This window comes from Ailuropoda melanoleuca, chromosome 2 (genome assembly GCF_002007445.2).
Source record: "Ailuropoda melanoleuca isolate Jingjing chromosome 2, ASM200744v2, whole genome shotgun sequence".
In the NCBI taxonomy this organism is placed as follows: Eukaryota; Metazoa; Chordata; class Mammalia; order Carnivora; family Ursidae; genus Ailuropoda; species Ailuropoda melanoleuca.
The window spans coordinates 190,163,043-190,182,805 of record NC_048219.1 but is presented as its reverse complement, the minus strand read 5'-3'; the positions used below and the strand labels follow the sequence as shown (position 1 = coordinate 190,182,805).

General features: G+C 37.2%; 1 protein-coding gene across 14 annotated transcripts in view; it reads left to right on the top strand.

Moving 5' to 3' along the window:
- TRIP12 (thyroid hormone receptor interactor 12) overlaps window positions 1–19,763 on the top strand; it is a 140,517-nt gene that overhangs the window by 60,914 nt on the left and 59,840 nt on the right. For all 14 annotated transcript variants that reach the window (XM_034655323.1, XM_034655328.1, XM_034655317.1 and 11 more), the window contains 2 exons: window positions 12,433–12,538; window positions 15,151–15,287. In XM_034655323.1, the coding sequence (XP_034511214.1) occupies window positions 12,433–12,538; window positions 15,151–15,287 (243 nt within the window). The remainder of the gene's footprint in view (window positions 1–12,432; window positions 12,539–15,150; window positions 15,288–19,763) is intronic.

The window sequence follows — 19,763 nt, the reverse complement described above, 5'->3', positions numbered from 1 at the left end:
GTTTCAAGTAATGAGATGTTGGGGATAGAAAACTCTTATTACAGAAGTGAAAATCCTTGCTTTGAATCCTAGTTCTGCCGTTTTGTCACCTGGCAACTATGGGAAAGTTTGTAACCTTTTCCTTGTAAATGGGCATAATAGCTTATTTGAGGAATAAATGATTATATGAGGACACTGAGCATAGTAGTTAGTACATGAGATGCATTGTAGAATTTAGAACAGCAGAAATTAAGTATCTTAAGAAAGAAACTATATTCAACAACCTTTTGAGAATGAAAGATTGATAAATCCCAGCCACAGATGAAGTTTAGGGTATAACTCTTTTTAGATTTGGAAGATCTTGATTTGAAGTTCTCTTTTTATATAGTTTTGTGAGGTTGGGCAAATCATGCAACCTAATCCCTGATCTTATTTGTAAAATGATAGTATTCATTCTTGTGAAGCATAAATAAAAGAATGTATGTGAAAATACCTTTAGTACTGTACTAACATGTAATGGTGACTTGAGAGTTATTGCCATATATTTGAAGAGCTCTTTACGGATGAGGAAACTTCTCTCCCCCCAAAACATCAAGACATGGGGCATAATTAGATTCAAAGGATAGAGGTTGAGAGGCAGATTTCGGATTAGCATATCTCGCAGAACCACAATCTGTATGTTATCCAAAAAATGGATTTGGCCACTTCGTGAGATACAAAGCACTCCAAATGGGGTAGATTATTTGTTTTCTTCAACTTTTAAAAATCAGTGAACCTATTAATTAGAATATGATATGTTTTCTCAGGTAAAGAATTACTGATATGGTTGGTCAGTAAAGCTTCATGGGGAAAAAAAATTGTTTCCAAATTGTAGGAATAATGATACATGATACGTTATGAAAACTCATTTCCCATGGTCAGATACTACTGGAGATTTAGGATTACATTAAAACATTGAAGGCTGCAAGAAATCTTATGTCAACTTCTGCTTAACATAGTATTTTACAGATTTGCTTGACCATCTTGAGAGACAGCAGTGGTCCAAGCAACCTTTGGAAAATGATAGAATACACGGAGTCAGGGTACTTAAGCAAGAAGACCTTTCCCAAGTGTGCTGTTTCGACAACTGTTAACAGACTGATGAACGAGCTCCTGGTCAGGAATTAGGGCTGGCAGGAGAACTGGCGAAACAGCTACTTTTGTGATGGGTTTCTTAAAGCCTTGTGGCTTGCCAGCTGCAACTGATCAAAATAGCTCTGTGACAAAGGTCACACTGTATCAGTTGATAGAAGTCTTGAGAATACCTCAGAAGAGATAGTGTTATGTGACAATTTTTAATATGCCTTAGGAAATTATTCTTCCTATGTGTTGTTTAATATAAGCAAACAGACACTCTAAGAAATTTGTATCGCATAAATGTAAAACCAGTCTGGCAATGTAATGATACAAGTGATTTTTGAAAATATTTTTATATTTTAATATATTTTAAAATGTTTTTGTAATTAGTGTGGCTTCAGGATCTGTTTTGCTAATCTAACTTCTTTTAAAAGAAAACTAATCTTGAAGTAATATGACTTTCAGAGTATGTAGTGTCTGAATAGTAGAAGGTGATAGATGGCATAGAAATACAAGGAAGTTTGTTACCAAAATCTGGGCCATTATGGAACTTATTTATAGAAAAATTTTAAAATATTATATTTCTAGTCTGATGTGTCTATTTGTAGATCTGGTTTCCTCTCATTATTTAAGTGGACATCATGTGCATATTATTAATAACCTAGTCAGCAATAGTTACCAGCTTATTTCCAGCTTGAGTTTCATGTTCTTCTGATGACTTGCATGCAGCCTGTGGCCATTATTAGAACTAGACAAGAACCAGGCAGATGTAGAATTCTGGTAAGGTAATTCTGCTGAGATAAGACTCTATCATCAGTCTGAGACTGAGACCTGTTTCTCCGTATCCCTAGCATGGAGGGAAGAAATACGAATATGTTGAGGAGGGAATTTGAAAAGTTAAAATCTTGGTTTCACCTAGAGTCTTACAGGGTCATGCATACTGAGTCTAAATAATTAAATTACCTTTTCACCTCATGAGGTGTTGGCTGAGGAGCTTAAAGGGAAAAGGATTAAGTGTTAAGAGTTTTCTGTATCGTAAGACAGCTGTTAAAATAATTTAGCAACTTAAAGCTCTAATAATTTTAATATGTAAGTGTGTTGCAAAATTACTGATTCCAGTAATATTGAGGCTTTAAAAAATACATTAAATTACAAAAATGAGTTGCCAAGTTATAAAAGAACACTGAGTGGAAACTAGTATCATCACCCTCTTTGTTAAGAAGGCTTTGTTTTATTTTTTTTAATTTTTATTATTTTTTTAAAGATTTATTTTAGAGCGAGAGAGTATGAGCACAAATAGTGGGGGGACGGAGGGAAAGGGTTGCGGGGGGGGGAGGGGGAGAGAAAAACAGACCCCTGAGCACAGAGCCCAATGTGGGCCTTGATTCTCAATGACCTGAGCTGAAATCGAGTCCGAAGCTCAACCAACTTCAGGTACCCCCAAAAGGGCTTTTATTTTACATTGCAAATTTTAAACAATCATGGTATGTATTTTTGTATACCAGGTCAGAATAAGAATTAATTTAGCCAAATTACATTTTACTAAAGTTACATATAAGTTTAAAAAAAAAAAACAAAACCAAACCCAGCAGTCTTCCCGCCACATTGCCCTTTCCCAGTGCTGATAATTTTGGTGTTTATTTCCATCTATGGTGTATGTGCTCAGATGTTTATTGGTTGGGTTTTTTCACTTTGAGCACAATTGCCTGCCCTTTTTGAAAGTGACCGCACTTCTGTACCCACCAACCATGTACTGTATGCACTTCCCCTTTGCCCAGGCATGATCAGTGCCCGCCCAATGTTTGTATAGATACATACATGCCATTTACAGAGTCATGTAGGAAGGGTTCCTTTCTTAACGCATTTTTGGTTTTCTTGATTTAAATAACTATTTTGTTGATGTTTTCCTTTTCTGTGAACCCATCGCTCCAAACTCTTTACTAATTGTCTAAATCTTTTCTCAAGCTGTCTACTTGCTTTTGTTAAATTGTCCTGAAGAAATAAGGCCTCTGGATGGCTACTCTTTTATGCCTGCTTCACAGCTTTTATTTATTTAGCCTGGGCATTTTCTTCATTCTTTTGTTTAGCTTTCTGTTTCCAGATCCCACATCATCTTTCCCGGTTCACTATTTCGTTTTGAGGGAATGTATCTTCTTCCACTTGGCTTTCTAAGAAAAAATGCTTATGAGATTTTTAAAAGCCTTTTTATTGTTTTCAGATTTTGACTGTCTGATAATATACAACCTAGGTACTTGTTTGATTGGTTGTAGAGTGCTGGGTTAGAAATGATTCTTAAAAATTTTGAAGAAACACATTATTTTTAAGCTTTCTTTATTGGAAACATTCTGATTCCTGATCTGTTGTATATGTAACCCATTCTTCTAGAAGCTTGCAGATCTTTACCTCCATTATATTGCCACAGCTGTGGGTTTGGCCTCATTTCTTCTTAGGGTGACCAGCAGTCCTGGTTTCCCTTGGGTCTGAGGCATTCCCCCAGACTCAGGACTCAGCCTTAAAACCAGAGTTAGAGCCAAGCAAACCAGGATGGTTGTTCACTGTATCCTTGTTTCTTTTCTCTTTCTAGATCTCCTATTATTTTGGATGATTGTCCTCTTGGAAAGTTCTGATGTTTTCATTCTGGCTTTGCTTTTTTCTTCTACTTTCTGGTAGATTTCTTCAACTTCTTCCAACCTTTCTTTTGATTTTTTTTTTCTGTTTTTATTTTCAAGAGGTTATTTTGTTCTCCTTTCCTTTTTATTATGGATGCATTTCTTTTTTTGAGGACATTAATGGTGAGTTTTCTATACACAGTTCTCATGAAGTTTTTTGGGGGGAGGGAGCTTGGTTTGGTTTTGATTTTCGTATTGGGAATTTTCTTCAGGTTTTGGTAATTCCTGGTTGTTTCCTCATACTCAGGTTTTGGTCCCCCAACACTTAATCTGTAAGCTCTGAACACATAGAGGAGATTTCACTGAAATCCATTTTCTGATGATCTGTTTTGGCTGGTCATTACGAAGCCTATCATTATTTTTAGATCTTTTTCTTTGGTGAAATTCCACAGAGAAGATTCCTTCACACTCCTGCCTAGAGGTAAAAGCTGACTGACCGAGGTCTGGGGGTGGGGCAGGAAAAGAGGCCTAGGAAAGAAGCCGTGTGTCATCTAATCTGTCTGTTTGTACTTGATCTCCCTCTCCTCTCATTTTGGTATGGTGCACCTACATACAGCTGTGTACTTTAATTGAGAATTTCTTTATTTTATACTTTCTGAAGAATAGAGGTCTTGTGTTTTGCTGGGTCAGCAGAGAGACAGTTACCCAGCTGTGCAAGTGGGGGAGGGGATCTGGGGATCTTACTGCTTCATAAACAGCCTATCAACCAATCCTCAGTTTTAATTCCAGAGTCATCCCAGAGGTACCTGGTACCATCAGTTCCTGAACTTTGTGGGATTCTGAGTCCCATTCTCATTGGTAATTTATCTCAGTTTTCTGCTTTTAAGTTTTCTGGAATTTCTAGTGCTGGGATTTCTGCTTTTCATCTTGTAAAATTGTGTTTTGATAGTAATCTCTTCCATTCTTCTTATCCTTGTGGATTTATGCCTCAGATTCTTTTAATAATGCTAGTTTAGTGGAGTTTCTGGTGAGGACAGAAGTGAATGTATGTGTGTCCAGTTATCTGTCTTTAACCAGAAGGCACACACTTTGTCCTGTATATGCACATATTTCTTCAAAAGTTGGCATTTGCTCCACATGATAGTAGAGTGCCCGTTATAGCCACACTCCATGCTAGACATGTGACACACATTAAATTTTATCCTCATTACAACAGAATGAGGTAGTTCCGTGTTTTAGGTATGAAGAAACCAAGTGCTTTATTTGCCTAAACACTAGACCTTTTTCCTTTCAAAAGAACTATGAATTACATCATTTGAATGGCTGTAAATGGATGTAACCTAATTTAGTTCATTCTCAATTAATGGGCATTTACATTGTTCTAAATTTTTTTAATTGACTAAAGCTTCGTAATTTACATCATTATCTACTTGTTAGGTTTCTGGTTATGTTCTTTTTAAGTATTGATGTATATTTTCAAATTGCCTGTAGAGATATATGAATTTACATTCCCAATAGTAGTGTAAAATGCCAATCTGTTCATATACTTATTAGCTAAAACTGTATTCCTGCAGTTTTTATTACCATACTGGTGTTACTTAACCATTCCCTATTATTGGACATTTAGCTCTTTTCCGGTATCTCATTATTAAAAGTAACGCTCAGATGAATATCTTTGTACATTTCCAATGTGTTTAATTTGTATGCTAAGTCAGTGCATGAGTTTGCTCTGCATTGGCTAGAAAATAAAAACTTGGCTTAGAAAATTCCATTTGGGATTTACCTTATTGTCATCTGCAAAACTCATCTTTTATTGTTACTGAATGATTTTAAACATCTATGATCCTTTTTTATATGCTAGGTTACTTTCCATTTTGTGAATTTATTTTGGCAAAGTAACCATTAATAATGATGTGTATACTAAAAATAGACACACAGCAACACCAAGTTATACCAGGTTCTCATGATTCCGTTTTGGCTGAAGGAATGAAGATCAAGTTACTGAAAATATTCCCACTGTTAGTTAATTCTCTTTATTGGGTCTACTTTTTCCAGTAACAAAATGGCCGCATTGCATGATTGTAAATTGAACTCTACATGTGCGATAGTACTCATGTTATTTGGTGCATTTTTTTTCTCTTTTATGAAGAAAAAACAAGACATTCTGAATACCTTTTGAAACAGGTTCAACATGTAAATAAATGAATAATTGGTAGCTTTTTATCTTTTATTTTTATTTATCTATTTTAAAGATTTTATTTTTTGAGAGAGTGAGCAAGGCAGAGCACAAGGTGGGTGGAGGGAATGGTCAGAGGGAGAGGGACAAGCAGACACCCTGCCAAGCAGGGAGTCCAACCCCAGGACTCTGGGATCATGACTGAGCTAAAGGCAGATGCTTAACCAACTGAGCCACACAGGCGCCGCAATTGATAGCTTCTTAAAATATGTAAACAAATTGAAGATTTGCTATCCTCCCCCCCCCAAAAAAACCAATCCTAATCATCCTTTGATACCTTTAAGTGTAAACGAGTTATAGCATTTGAATTTGAATACCCTTGTTTAAAATAACTGATTCTTGTACCTAATTCATTGGTTTGTCTACTGTACTATTTTAAAAAGGAGATTTATTTGTTACCTGTGGGAGTATTGCAAAAATTATAAGTCAAAAAAATCAAGATAACTAATTCTAGGAAAATGAGTACTTGAAAGTGAGATATTGTTTAGCTCATGTCTTATTGGACACGTTTTTGTTTTTTAATGTTTGACTGATTTTTGAAACTTCAGTGAGTCCATATACTGTTCTTGCTTTTTCTTTTCAAAGTCCAGGTCTTTAATTATTATTATTATTATTTGTTTGTAAAGGTCCATATAGTAAGTATTTTAGGTTTTACTGACCACATACAGTTTTTGTTACATATTCTTCTTTTTAACAACTCCCTAAAATGTAAAAACCCTTCTTAGCTAGTGGGATGTACAAAGACAGGGTTTCCAGTTGGGATTTGGTCCACAAGCTGCAGTTTGTCAACACCTACCTTAGACGAAAAATTTTAATATAATTGTATATTATGTAAAGTGTGTGTATACACACACACACTATATGGTATGTATTATATGCTATGTGGTGTACACACAAACACTGGTCAGTTTATATGACTGCTAAAGCCAGTAGATTGGTTAGCTTCAGGCTTGATTGGATCCAGGAGCTCAAAAAGATGATCCTGTCAATCCCAAACCCATGTTATGACTCTCACACCTTCCCCTCTCCTTCCCAAAGATGCTATCCAATCATTTATGTATTAAATTGTAAGAAAGCCCCTGATTTCCTTGGATCATATGTCTGTAATGAATCACTATTTTGGAGGCAGGGTTGCAGTTGGCTATGATGGAAATAGTCTGGCCAGTTTGAGTCCCACTCATATAGTGGGAGTGTACCATGAATGGTACTTCTATCAGTATCACATGGAGATGGGGTAGGAGAGAGTTCTTGAAAGAATTAAAAAAAAAATTTTTTTTTCAGAACAATGGTCTCTGGATATTATACAGTAGATGTCTATTTGATAATTTTATTTATTTATTCATTCATTTATTTAAAAATATTTTATTTATTTGAGAGAGAGACAAGATAGCAAGAGAGAGAATGAAAGGGAAGGAGAGGGAGAAATGGGCTCCCTCCTGGGATCATGACCTGAGCCAAAGGCAAATGCTTAACTGACTGAGCCACCCAGGCACCCCCAACTTGATTATTTTTAAGGGTCACTTTGAAATGAATATATAAGTGGGAGAATAAAAACATTCATGTAGTTGAATTCAGTCGTTATTCACTGAATAAATGTGTTAGGTCAGTCTCTCCCCCATCTCACCTGATTTTCGAACAACCTTATCCATATCTTACCAGAATACATTGACACTATACAACAGGAGGAATCTTTATGAAATTGGAATGTTTAATTATTGCATTGTTAGATTATTTTATAATGGGGGCTATATTTTTATTGTGGGACCATATGTGTATACCATATCAAAGATTAGCATCCTCATATAATTCATGAAAGAATTAAAAATAGAATAAAAGCATGACAGTGAATATGTATTTATTCTTTCTTTTCAAGTAACTTAATTGAATTAATAGTGAAAACCATACCTTTCTAGGATTGATACTGTTCTACCTCTGGTTAACTCTTTGTGCTGAAGTAGGCAGATCATGTTACTAGTGCTCATTCCTCCTGCAAATTACAAAATTGGAATCATCCACGGTATTGTAATGCAAAGACTAATACTTTTAAAATTTTGAAGTAGAGAAGAAAAATCACTATAAGTAGAAAGCACCAAGATCATACCTATGTTTAAATTAGTTAAGGATCCAGAAAATAAAATTTCTAAGACCCTCAGTCTGTTCATTCTTTTAAGATGTTGTATTTTAGAAATCCAAGCTTACAACTAGATACATAAGAGATTTAGTTATTTCACATTTTGTATGTCCTACCTTTGCAAAAGAACTAATGTTTTTACAAAAGATGAAGCCCTGGGGGCGCCTGGGTGGCACAGCGGTTAAGCGTCTGCCTTCGGCTCAGGGCGTGATCCCGGCATTCTGGGATCGAGCCCCACATCAGGCTCTTCTGCTATGAGCCTGCTTCTTCCTCTCCCACTCTCCCTGCTTGTGTTCCCTCTCTCGCTGGCTGTCTCTATCTCTGTCGAATAAATAAATAAAATCTTTAAAAAAAAAAAAAAAAGATGAAGCCCTGAACTTTGAGCAGATGAGTTGTGGGTTAGGAATGCTTGTTCCAAAAACAGAGGGGGTGGGGCTAAGACATATATATGCTGTAGAGGAACTAAGCATTTAGGACTTTTAAGAGAATCATACTAACTTCCAGTTTCACTTTTATCCACAGGAATAAAGATTTTCAGAGTATATTTGTAGGAACAAGAGCATATATTCTTATACCAAAATACTGTCAAGAGCTTTGATGAAAGTATGTCTACATATACATAACTTCATTACGTAGAGCCTTTGTAGACATTAATATATGAATTTGACCAGTGGTATTCTGGATGCTTCTCGGAGTGGCCTCATAAAAATAAATGATAAATGCAGTTTTGCTGCGTTACAGGCTCTGTGTGTGTGTGCGCGCGCGCGCACGTGCCCGTATTTCCATGCACATGAATTTTAATTCATTTTCAGTGGGTTGTTGGTTTACACTTAATTGTTTCCTCTTCTATTGAAATAGCTCTTACTTGACCAGTAGAATGGAAGGAAACACATGCTGATTCTATAAAACTAGTGTTTTTATATGAAGAGTTTGAACAGTTTTCTAATTGAACCTGTAAGGCACAATTTTAACTTTGGCCATAAGTATGTTGAAGATGTAGTAACCTCTGGTCTGCTTCAAAATAAACTTGGGAATTATGTAGTTTGTCTGGGTTATGCACCTTTAAGCAAGTCAGTTAATAGTTTTATGTCTGAAAAGTAAGAATTATCATAACTTTGTATCTGAAAGTGCTTTTGAAAACTATAGCCAGTCTAAAATTGTGAATACAGTGTGTTCTGGCATCGTCAGCTAAATGGCCAAAAAAAAAGGTTAAGCTATCCCCGTTCTCTAGGCAGAGCTTGCTCTGCAAACGACTTCAGCTTTCCTTTTTCCCAGAAAGTTTGACATTTTTAATCTTCTAAAGAATGTTTTAGACTTTGGAAGAATTTATAGAGTTCTTCTAACGTTTGACCTGATTTGCTTAGAAATACTGATGAATTAGTAATTATCAGTCTTTACCACCTGTGAGGTGTTTCCCTGTTCCAGTTTTTGGAGCAGATATGCCTGTAAAAGCTAGTTTGTCTCTCATCCTGCCCTCAGGTAGTGTTAAAATAGGGAAACCTCTTTTCTACTATACGTTTTATGTATCAGCTCCTTTATCGTGGGATTTATTTCTTCCTTCATTCATTCATTCATTCCAGGAGAAAGTACAGTGGGGAGGGGTGGAGGGAGAGGGGGAGAGTCTCAAGCAGACTCTGCATTGACTGCAGAGCCCAGCGCAGGGCTCAATCTCACAACCCTGAGCCGAAACCAAGAGTTGGACGCATATGCAACTGTGACACCCAGGGGCCCTCTACTTTTCTGTAATTTAGTTCATTTCTCTTAACTTTTAACACCAACAATGGATAAAGAGATTGTGGCACATCCATTCAAAGGAATACCTTTCTACTGTAGAAAGGAATGGACTACGAATCTCTGTAGCAACATGAAATCTCCAAAACACTGTATGACTCCATTTTTATGAAATTCTGGAATAGACAGTAACGAGAGATCAGTGGTTGCCAGAGGCCAGAAGTGTGGGTGAGGGGATTAACTGTAAGGGGCATGAAGAGACTTTTTAGAGTGATGACAGTGTTCCCTCCTAATCTGATTATGGTCTTGGTTATATGGGTTGATAGATTTGTTCAACTCCATATTGAACCTCATCTATTTAAAGTGACTATATTTTATCATAAGGAAATGACGTCTGAATGAAATTGTTTAAAACAAAGTTAAACACCTAAGTCTAAAATAGGACGTGAGTAGTGAAAGTATGAGAGTTTGGTCAGAAAGTATACTGTCCCCTCATAAGCAGTATAGCAGGAGCCCACAATATGTTTAGTTGGATATTTTATTTTGAATGTCACTGACTAGATATAAACGTTTTTGCTAGGGTCCATTACTGTGTCATGGTATGTGTGAAAGACATTTAGTTAAGTGTCACATAATCTAATATTAGTGTCAATAATACAGAGGTTTTTAAAGTGTTATTAGAGGTGAAAATGTGTAGTTTTTATTATGCACTCGTGGTTTTTTCTATGAATTGTATGTTTTTAGTCTATTCTAACTTAGTTGCACAAGTCAAATAGAAAGAGAATCTTAATGTTTTCTGAAACATTTAAAAATATTTTCTGAATTTTTTAAATCTTAAAAAATAGTGATGCTAATTAGTTGAATATATTAAGCTAGTCCCATAATCTGTCCACATGCCATGTTCGTCTTTCAGGTGACAGGATATGTGTCCCGACAAAGATAAAATAATGCGGGGTATCAGGCATTGATTTGTGATCACATTAAATTAATTCTGGTGATAATGCTATTTGGTAAATCAATCTAAAAAAATTGAAATTTAACAAACCCTTAGGCCAATCTTCTTTTCCCCACTTCAAGTTTCATTTTTGGTCCTTTTGTGCCAGTTTGAGGAGTTTGGATAACCTTTCACAAAATTTACTTTGGGGGAAAAAAAGGACCGAAAGGTGTGGTTCAGATTTCTAAATGGTAATGCCTGTCTGAATGTAGATTTTTGTCTTTATAGCTTCTGTTTGATATGTAAAAATTCCTTAATAGTGTGCTTCTCACTTAGCAACTTTCATTATATGTGTATATATATATATATATATATATGCATGCTTTAGGGACCATCCCAAGTTGAATAAACTGAGGTTTAAAATTAAGCCTGTCTAGAATCCTTTTTACCTCCTCTTACCCATACCGTGTACTGTTTAACAAAATCAAGAGTAGGGAATTTCTGTTATACCACTTTGAAGCACTAAAATGGTCAAAAATTAAAAGTTCTTGGGGGATGGGGCACCTGGGTGGCTCAGTTGGTTAAGTTTCTGCCCTTGGCTCAGGTCATGATCTCAGGGTCCTGAGATCCTGCCCCGTGTTGGGCTCCCTGCACATCGGGTGTCTGCTTCTCCCTCTCCCTCCCTCTGCTGCACCCCCCCACCCCATTTGTGCTCTCTATCAAAGAAATAAATAAAATCTTTAAAAAAAAAAAACACCAAACATGGGGGGGAACAAGTGACCTGGAGAATTGTTTTTACAATGTAATTAGTCTCTGAAAAAGGAGACACTGGCTCTTTAAGGTGACGCTGTAGTTCTCCTGGAAATAAGTCTTTTGACTTCGAGACCTTTCACTGTTGGAGGTCTTTGTTTAGATAGAGCACACCACCAGGTATGTTATAATGTATAATAACATTGGGCGAGGGGGAGGGTGAACCGATCCTCTGATGGCCTCCCCATTGTTTATGAAATGGTAATAGACTTCCGCTTAATGGCTGTACCTTTTTAGAATCTGTTAACCCTATGAAGGGTTTTAGTTAGCTTCCAGAATAACATGTAAGATGTGCTTGTTTAACTTTCCCCCTTAATTTTCCGGTTATCTGTACATTGGACATTCTAATAACCCTCACCTCAAGTATATTTTCCTTGCTGATAGGGTGGTGTAAAGAAAAGAAAGCATTTTGTTCTCTTGTAGTCTTAATTGATAAACTTTATATAAACTAGATGAAAGGCACAGCTTACAGACAATGTAATGTGCTACTAAATGAAAATGAAAAATGGAAAATGTGTTACATTTAATAAAATCCTGAAATAGTAAATGCAAAAAAAAAGAAATCTCTTACCTTTAGTTAGTGGAGGAGTAGAGATGATAGGAGTGGTTAAAGGGGATGGGATGAGGGGAGAAGGACCATCATTCATGGTGTGGGATAGCTGGAGTCAAGGTTGGGCCCAAGTGGGATTTATCCTGACGGGGTATGCCAGGTACCATATTAACCTTGCCAGGATGGGTTGGGTAAGTAAAGGCAAACTGTGGCAGAAACCTAGTCGAGTGCTAGAGAGCCCATAGACGATGCAATGGACTTTTGACCTGAAGGATTGTGTAATTTTTAATTTATGATAACTTAAAAAAAATTCACTTTTGTATTTCACATGAATAGGTTTAAGAAAATCTACCAAGAAGCGCAGTGAATCCCCACCTGCTGAGCTCCCCAGTTTGAGGCGGAGCACACGCCAGAAGACCACGGGCTCCTGTGCTAGTGCCAGGTAAGACATGGGCTTGTTCAGCTTATGAGCCAGTTCATTGTCTTCTGCTCAGCTTTCATTAGAATCCTTCCCTAAGTTTTCAAAAATTATTGAAATTTTCACTTGAATGTTGAGTAGTAAAGAGACTTATCCAGTATATAAATGAATTCTTCCCCAGTGTTGATGTACATGTTTTTGCTAAGTATTAATCATGCAATTTTTTGACAACACTCTGACCCTCTACCTTTTCCTCTGTTGCTACATTTTCACAGTTATTGCCAGCAGTTGGCCATTTTGTTGTTTTCAGAGTTCCAGCTGGCCAATAAATCTCTAATCAGCATCTTTATGCAGATTTGGGTTATTTTTTAAAGGTAGCTAAATTTCCCAGTAGCTTGATTAATGGATCAAAAGGGATGCCGTTTAATGGCTGTAATATTGCCTAATTAGTTTCTCGAAGTGTTGGGACCACTTGAGTTTAGTGGATAAGGGGGAGAGATGCACTTCATTTTCATTTTGTATTAACAGCACCTACCCCTCGCGGAGGAATGTGGGTGTTGTGTGTTTGCTCTCACGTCTCCAGTTCCCATTTTCCTCAGTTGCTGTTTTGGATCTCATTTTCAGAAAATCAGCTAACTTTGATATGATACAGTGTATTATTTCACTTTCTTTCATTAACTGATTGAGAGTCTTAGGTTAAAGTTAACATTTTTTTTCTTAACAGTTTCCTCACCTTTTCACGCATGGTCAGTTGCTCAAATGTGCTTGTGCAGCTGATTATGCACAGCTGAGTAGGACTTTTCCTCTTTTATATGTAGTTTGTTCTTTCTGAGTGTGCCAGAAAACAGTGATGGGGGCAGATGATTTCAGTTTGCCTTTTCCCTACTCACAGTCAGGTGAGCTGAAAGGTTTCAGCTCTGCTGTTTGTCCTCTAAGATAAGTGACAATGACTGCTTTTGGTGGTGGGTACAATAGTGACATAAGGAAACAAAATGACTAGTTAGTTGCAAGTCGTAAGAAAAGGGCTTGTGCCACTTAAACCTCTGCTTTTCCACTAATTTTCTGGTTCTGTCTGGATTGTTTAAAATGCTATTTAAAATGTCTGGAGTTAGTGTACCTGTTTGCTTTTGAGGTTTCTTAGCAATAGTTTTGTGAGAACTCTGAGAATTTCTTAGTTCTTCAAAGCTTTTGTCTAAAAATTTGGGGCTAGATTTTGAATCTGGTTTACCCAGAGTTCATAATCTGAGATATAAACTGAATTCACTGTGGCTGAAAATTAATTTTAAGTTGATGTGAAGTCAGGTAATCTAGTGTCCCATCTTTGTCTGCTGCCTGCCTTCCTCCTACTCACAACCACGTTCTTAGCGCATGTGAAATTACTTACAGTTTACATGGTTATTCTTTCTACAAGCTATCTAGCCACCTGCCTGGAAAACTTTTCATTTCAAATTTTCCTGAATTAGTGGCAATTCCTCTTAAATTTAGTGCTTTTACAGCCTGCTGCAGCCTTGTCTTCATCTCTCTTTAGACTGATACACCTTGGGGATATCAAGCAAAGCGTTGAGCACAGTGTGTGTCACGTGGCTGGTGCACGTTGAATGTTAAATAGATGAATTAATTTGAATCTCAATAGTTTGTAGCTTGGTAAATTGGGTCTGGAGTGTGTGGAAGAAAAGATTGGCTAAGCAAATCCCTGTTTAGGGAGGATTTTTTACTACTTGGAAGAACAAACTCTTCTAGTACTCTCTGGTAATTCAGAGCCTTCATTTAAATGTCACTTTTATGCCTGCTGCTTCCTCCTGGTTTACTGGCCAGCATCTAATTCCACTGCAGTTTGACTTTGGTCTAAAACATTTCCTTAGTAGTGTGTTTCTTCATTTCCTGAGGTAATTGGAGGGCTGCTATTTAAACCATACCAAGTTATAATAATTAGGGAAATCTTTTGTTTTTACCTGATTTGCTTACTGATTTCTCTATTAAAATAGAAAAAGTCATCATCAATAAAATGTAACTTGCCTTGTGAGAAATGACTGATCATTATTCTTTCCATTATTACACTGTGCCTCAATCCTAAGCCAGTGTCTTTCTCAGAGTCATCTGTATGTATTTATAAATGTTAAATCTGTATGTATTTATAAATGTTAAATCTTTAATTCTTTATTTTAAAAGATGAATCTCTTGTTCATTATTAGGGTAGTTCTTTTTTTGGTGATTTAAGTTATCTGGAACTTAAGTGATAGGAATTTCCCACATCTTATCCTCTTCCACAACTGTCAGATGTAAATTCTGTATGTTGATCCACTATTTAGCCTGGAAGTAGGGATCTATTTTAAATGAGTTGAATTCTCTCAACAGAAGTCACTTTTCCATTTAGTTGAAGTGTTTAGAAATCATTTCTGTCTGTAAGGGTGACAACAGCTCATAGCATCACAAAAGCATGTACTGTGAATGCAGTGTAACTTGGAAGAATTTTAAATATACAAAGTCTTGGTTGTTACCCATACTGATTTTCTGCAACAATTTCTATGGAAAAAGAAGAAACTGGCTTTGTGCTCCATGCATTGGAGCTTTGTGCTGCATGGACATTGCTTCTGGTCACTGGTAGTGCTGCCTGTGATGGGATCTTTCTCTTGTAGTCGGCGAGGCTCTGGCCTGGGCAAAAGAGGAGCAGCTGAAGCTCGTCGACAGGAGAAAATGGCGGACCCTGAAAGCAGCCAGGAGACAGTGAATTCTTCAGCTGCACGGACAGACGAAACTCCCCAAGGAGCTGCAGGTAGGTTGGCATGTCTTAGCCCTAAAATGCATTTATGTATCTTACTGATTTGTTTAGAGAAAAATTACCTTGTAGGCATACCAGATATAAGGCAAGAGAGGGGACAGAGGTATACTCGATGCTACCATCAGATAAACTTGTTCTCCTTTGTTTTTACTTTATAGGTTTGGTTTTTTGATGAGTTGGATTCATTTGTTCTTGTTTTTTAATTCTTTTCCAAATCCAAGTTTGTACTAATTATATTCAGATGGCTTTTAGGAAAGATACCACTTTTCTGTGAAGGTTCTTCTGTAGCAGTGCAGACATACAGTAGTTGCCCAGTGATTGTTTGAAAATTTCAGTTCATAATAAGAAAGTAAGGATATGGATTAAATTGCTTCTTCATACACCTGTAAATTTTAATGGAAAATGTTGAAACCCCTAAAAAGTAATGTGTTCCTTTTGAAAGGAACTTTAAGAATGCTATTTATGTTTTTATGGGCTTATTTTTATTCTTCTTGATATCTTAGCACAACAAAAATTAGGCTGCCCCCCAACCCTTTCAGCTTTAAATATTCATCAGTCACCAAGAGGAAAAGAAGGCTACTGCCTCAGAGGCTTATTGTGGCCAACAGGTTTTAAAGTGTAGCTTGTTCTGGGCATTTCTCTCTAACATTAAGAACAGATGGGAAGATGTTGCAGTTCATCACTATGAACGTGGGTATGATGAGTCCCGTCTGCCAGTGATACAAATGGGCTTAGGTGTAGGTATGTTCTTTAACAACGCTCTTTCACGTAACATTAGCGTGTGTGCTAGCATTCTTTCATGCCTGTGGTGGAGCCTGTGTCCTAGTTTGCCAGGAAGTTTCTCATTTGCCCACCGCTGCTCATGTTTTATATGCTCCTTGTCTCAGCTTTCTATCCACCTTAACATTCTTGCCTACTTTTGTGTGATAAGTGGCATGGCAGACTTGGAACATTCTCTTCTGGTGGGAGGCAACATTTTTCAAGTACTTTTTTTTTTTTTTTTTTAAGAATAGTTTTTCCAAAAGGTTAAATTTGAGGGAAAGTACAGTCCATTGCACATACAAATCACTGAAGCTCTTGATGACACACAGGCTGTGCTTCCCAGTGTTGTAATGTTTATTTCAAGTCTGCATGTGGAAGTGGGGCAGTTCCCACGTGGATGGCAGAAATGGAGCTGCTGCATGTGTTGAAGCGGACTCATTACAGTGATTACCGTAGCTAACGGTTGTGCAGTGTACTCTGTTGCAGACACGGCATTAAGCACTGTACGTATATTCTCATTTAATGGTCAAACAATGTGCTGAGGTGTGAGTGCTGTTTTCCTCTTTTAGAAATGAAAAACTAAGGCACATATGGTTAAGGTCACCCAGGTTGTGGGACTCTGAAATCCAGGTTTTCAAAAAGAAGGGCACATTTCTAAAGACTATGTCCTTCCACTCCCCCACAGTCACAAGAGTTAATTTCAGATGAATACCACTAGAGGCCAGAACGAGGGGGTGGTGCGTGAAGTTTTGATCCCAGTATATTTACCTAAGCAGATAAAAACTTCAGGGGATTAGGTTCATAAGACTTACCCCCTAAATGCTTGTGTTCCTTGTCATTGAGATTCGAAATCATGGCGTGATCACCCTGACGTTTCCAGTACCGTTGACACTTAACGAAAATTTGTTAACGGTGTGCCTCCTCGGTCACCTTGAAATATACTTACATTATGGAACCCAACTTCCCTGGCTTTTCATAGAAGAGATGCTAGCTCTTGGAGTTGAAAGTTAAATGTTCCCCATATTTTCCCATGAGTTGGGGAGTCTGGTTTTGGACTTCATCAGAACTGTGTTCCTTCTCATAGTGCTGATAAAGTCTTGCAGATTCTAGAGATACTAAATGAGAAGTCAGGTATTCTTCCTTACCACTTGCACAACAATCAGATGGCAAGGAAAAATAGCTTGTGTTCTGGCATCTGATTTTGCATTGAGAATCTTAATTTCACAAGAAATGAATAAGGTCAGTTTGTAAAAAGAAAGCAAACCCAGTTTTGTAAGTTTTTTTTTTTTCCATCTCCTTAACTACTTTTGTTTGGAATCCCTAAAAATTAGATAGATGGTTCCATATCACCTGATACCAGGGCCCATATAAGGCATAATTCATTACTAACAGTTATTCTTTTGGCTGTGCTCAGAGGTTTTCATTACACTCATGAAAAAGTCTTCTTGCTGCCTCTTGTAGTTAGGGGTCTGATAAACCCTTAAGGTTGCTGTCAAGTAAAATTGAATTCTGTCAGCATTCTAGTGTTTTATTTTCTTTCTGCATAAGAGGCCTTATCGGTTAAGGTATAAAGACATTGGGTTCTGTGATAAATTTCTTGTGTCCTAATTTAAATATTTTTTCTATTGTTTTAATTCAACTGTGTATTGGAAACTATCTTACATGGTGCTGTGAAGATATGCTAAAGAGTAGATGGGAAGATACTGGTATAAACAACAACATAAATAACAACATAAACACCTCTTGAAACCTGCCATCACATTTTCTCTGCTTGATAATCACATGTTTATATTTGTGTTGGGACAGATCTTGTGCGTGTTGCCTAAGGAGGTTTGACGCCTTGACTAAAGAATTTCGTCATTGACTCCTGTTGGCTCATGACATTTCCTTACCTGCGTGACTTTACAAACAGCCACCCACAGGCCAGGCTAGTTTGGTTTATCTAATTCTGTAATACTTACAGGGAACTGTAGGAGACAAATGATTAATATTTGCCATCAATGCGCTGGCAACGGATCTTTTCTTCTTTGGGTTCAGTGACTGATTTCTGTCAAAACAGGCCCTCCACCGCCATGAAAAATCAGAATATCCTCATCCCTCCTTATGGTGACCCTCTAATACATAAACTAAAAAAAACCCCAGTATTACCTTCCCAAGTGAATTTTTGTTTTTTCTTAAAAAAAGTTGTGTTGCCAGAGGGTGCTTTAAAAAAAAAACAAAAACCCAACTGCTTCATTTGTTAAAACTTTGTATTTGCTCTTCCCATAATTGGAAGAGGTTAAAAGAAAGTTTAAGGGTCACTAACATTCAGTCATAATTGGGACCTTAATAACAGTATTTGTTAACAAGATTTCTGTTTTATGTGAAGAAGCAGCTGTACTACAATGAAAAACAAGTTTCTGAAGAATATATTTAAGGGGCCAATAGAGCACGGTATTTGTACGACCTATGAAGAGTCAGACCACCTGTGCTCAGATCTCTGATCTGTGGGTAGCTGTCTGACCTTGGGCAAGTACACTCAAAGTCACAAGGCCTCAGTTACCTCACGAGTGTGAGACAGCTCACAGTGCCTCCCTCTATGGTCATAACAGCCACACATCCTGCAGATGGCGAGCACTTCGTAAATGCCATGTGTAAGAAGCCTTCTAGAGTGCAGTTACTCTTTTTTCTTCACCAGAAGTGTGGATTTTGTTGAACTCTGATACACTTTAATATTAGCATTTCTGGCTGACTTGTAAGGATAGTCCAGGGGCTAACCTTTCCTGTAAAGGGCCAGATAGTTGATGTTTTGGGCTTTATACAGGCTCTGTTGGAACTGGCTACCCAGCTCTGTGGTTGTAGCAGGAAAGCAGCCACAGACAAGATGTAAAACAATGAGTTTGGCTGTGTTTTAATAAAATGTTATTTACAAAATGATGCACTGGATTGAATTTGGCCTGTGGGCCACAGTTTGCTGACTCCTGTTCTTAAACCAGACATTTTCCTATGAATTTTTTAAAGAAAATCCCTGTGAAATCACAGAAAATACTTAATGAGATATGAAGAAAACTATTAGGAAAATACACAATTGGTGGCTTGTATATTAGCATTTCTTTAGAAAAGCTCTGTAAATTCACGTTATCCATGTGCTTTTACCAATAAAAAATGTTTTCCTGGGCCAGTCTTCTGTCGTTATCTGGCGCATGTATAGGGCTTAGGGTATTGTGGATAATGTGGTCATGCACAGGTTAATTGTGTAGAAAAAATGTTTGAAATCTCAACAGACACTGAGAGGAGGAACAGTAGAACTGCTGGTTTTAGAGGAATATAGTTTCGTCTGGTCAGATTCCTAATAGAATCAGCCTCTTTGCTTAGACTGAATATTGCTCAGGTTAGCTCTTTGGGTAGTAGAAGCCTTCTAAATCTGAACTCTTTTTTTTTTTTTTTTTTCCTGTCCTTATTTTCACATCCTGGTTGTCCTCTATTTTGTACTTCAGTGCTTTGCTGTTGGTTGTAACATGAATCCTCAGTCCTGGAAATAAGAAGGGTATTATCTGCATGTTCTTAGGGAAAACATCTAAGTGATTGTGTCAAGACTGCAACCCAGAAGTAAGGCAGACTGAAGAAGACACACGTCTGCATGGAACGTTTCCCCCAGATGTCAGTTTTGCTTTCTGTTCTATTTGTGACTAATTGCCCATCTATTAAACCTCATGGTGGTTTTGGCAG